At 28.6% G+C, this 213-nt stretch overlaps 1 protein-coding gene across 1 annotated transcript in view; it reads right to left on the bottom strand.

The window, feature by feature from the left end:
* The window catches only part of LOC108687213 (acetylcholine receptor subunit alpha-L1-like), a 6,325-nt gene that overhangs the window by 2,526 nt on the left and 3,586 nt on the right, over positions 1 to 213 (bottom strand). The window contains exon 3 of the mRNA XM_018192869.1: positions 114 to 209. Coding sequence (XP_018048358.1) covers positions 114 to 209 — 96 coding nt within the window. The remainder of the gene's footprint in view (positions 1 to 113; positions 210 to 213) is intronic.

Genomic DNA, 213 nt, shown 5'->3' with positions numbered 1-213 from the left:
TATAATACATTATGCTATCTCGAAATATTATATTTAAAATATGATGCAAGCTTAGCATATTATAGAACTATTTACTTACAATTAAATACTATAATCAATAACGATGCACTTACGAATTCCATCATTTTCGGCATTAGCCTGAGAGTTATATTGGTAACTACTTTATGATGATTTGGACGAACGGTGCTATCATAATCGCAAAAGAGATACTTT

Source organism: Atta colombica, unplaced genomic scaffold (genome assembly GCF_001594045.1).
Source record: "Atta colombica isolate Treedump-2 unplaced genomic scaffold, Acol1.0 scaffold202, whole genome shotgun sequence".
NCBI classification, from domain to species: domain Eukaryota; kingdom Metazoa; phylum Arthropoda; class Insecta; order Hymenoptera; family Formicidae; genus Atta; species Atta colombica.
Note: the sequence above shows the minus strand (reverse complement) of the source record. Positions and strands in the feature narration are given on the sequence as shown.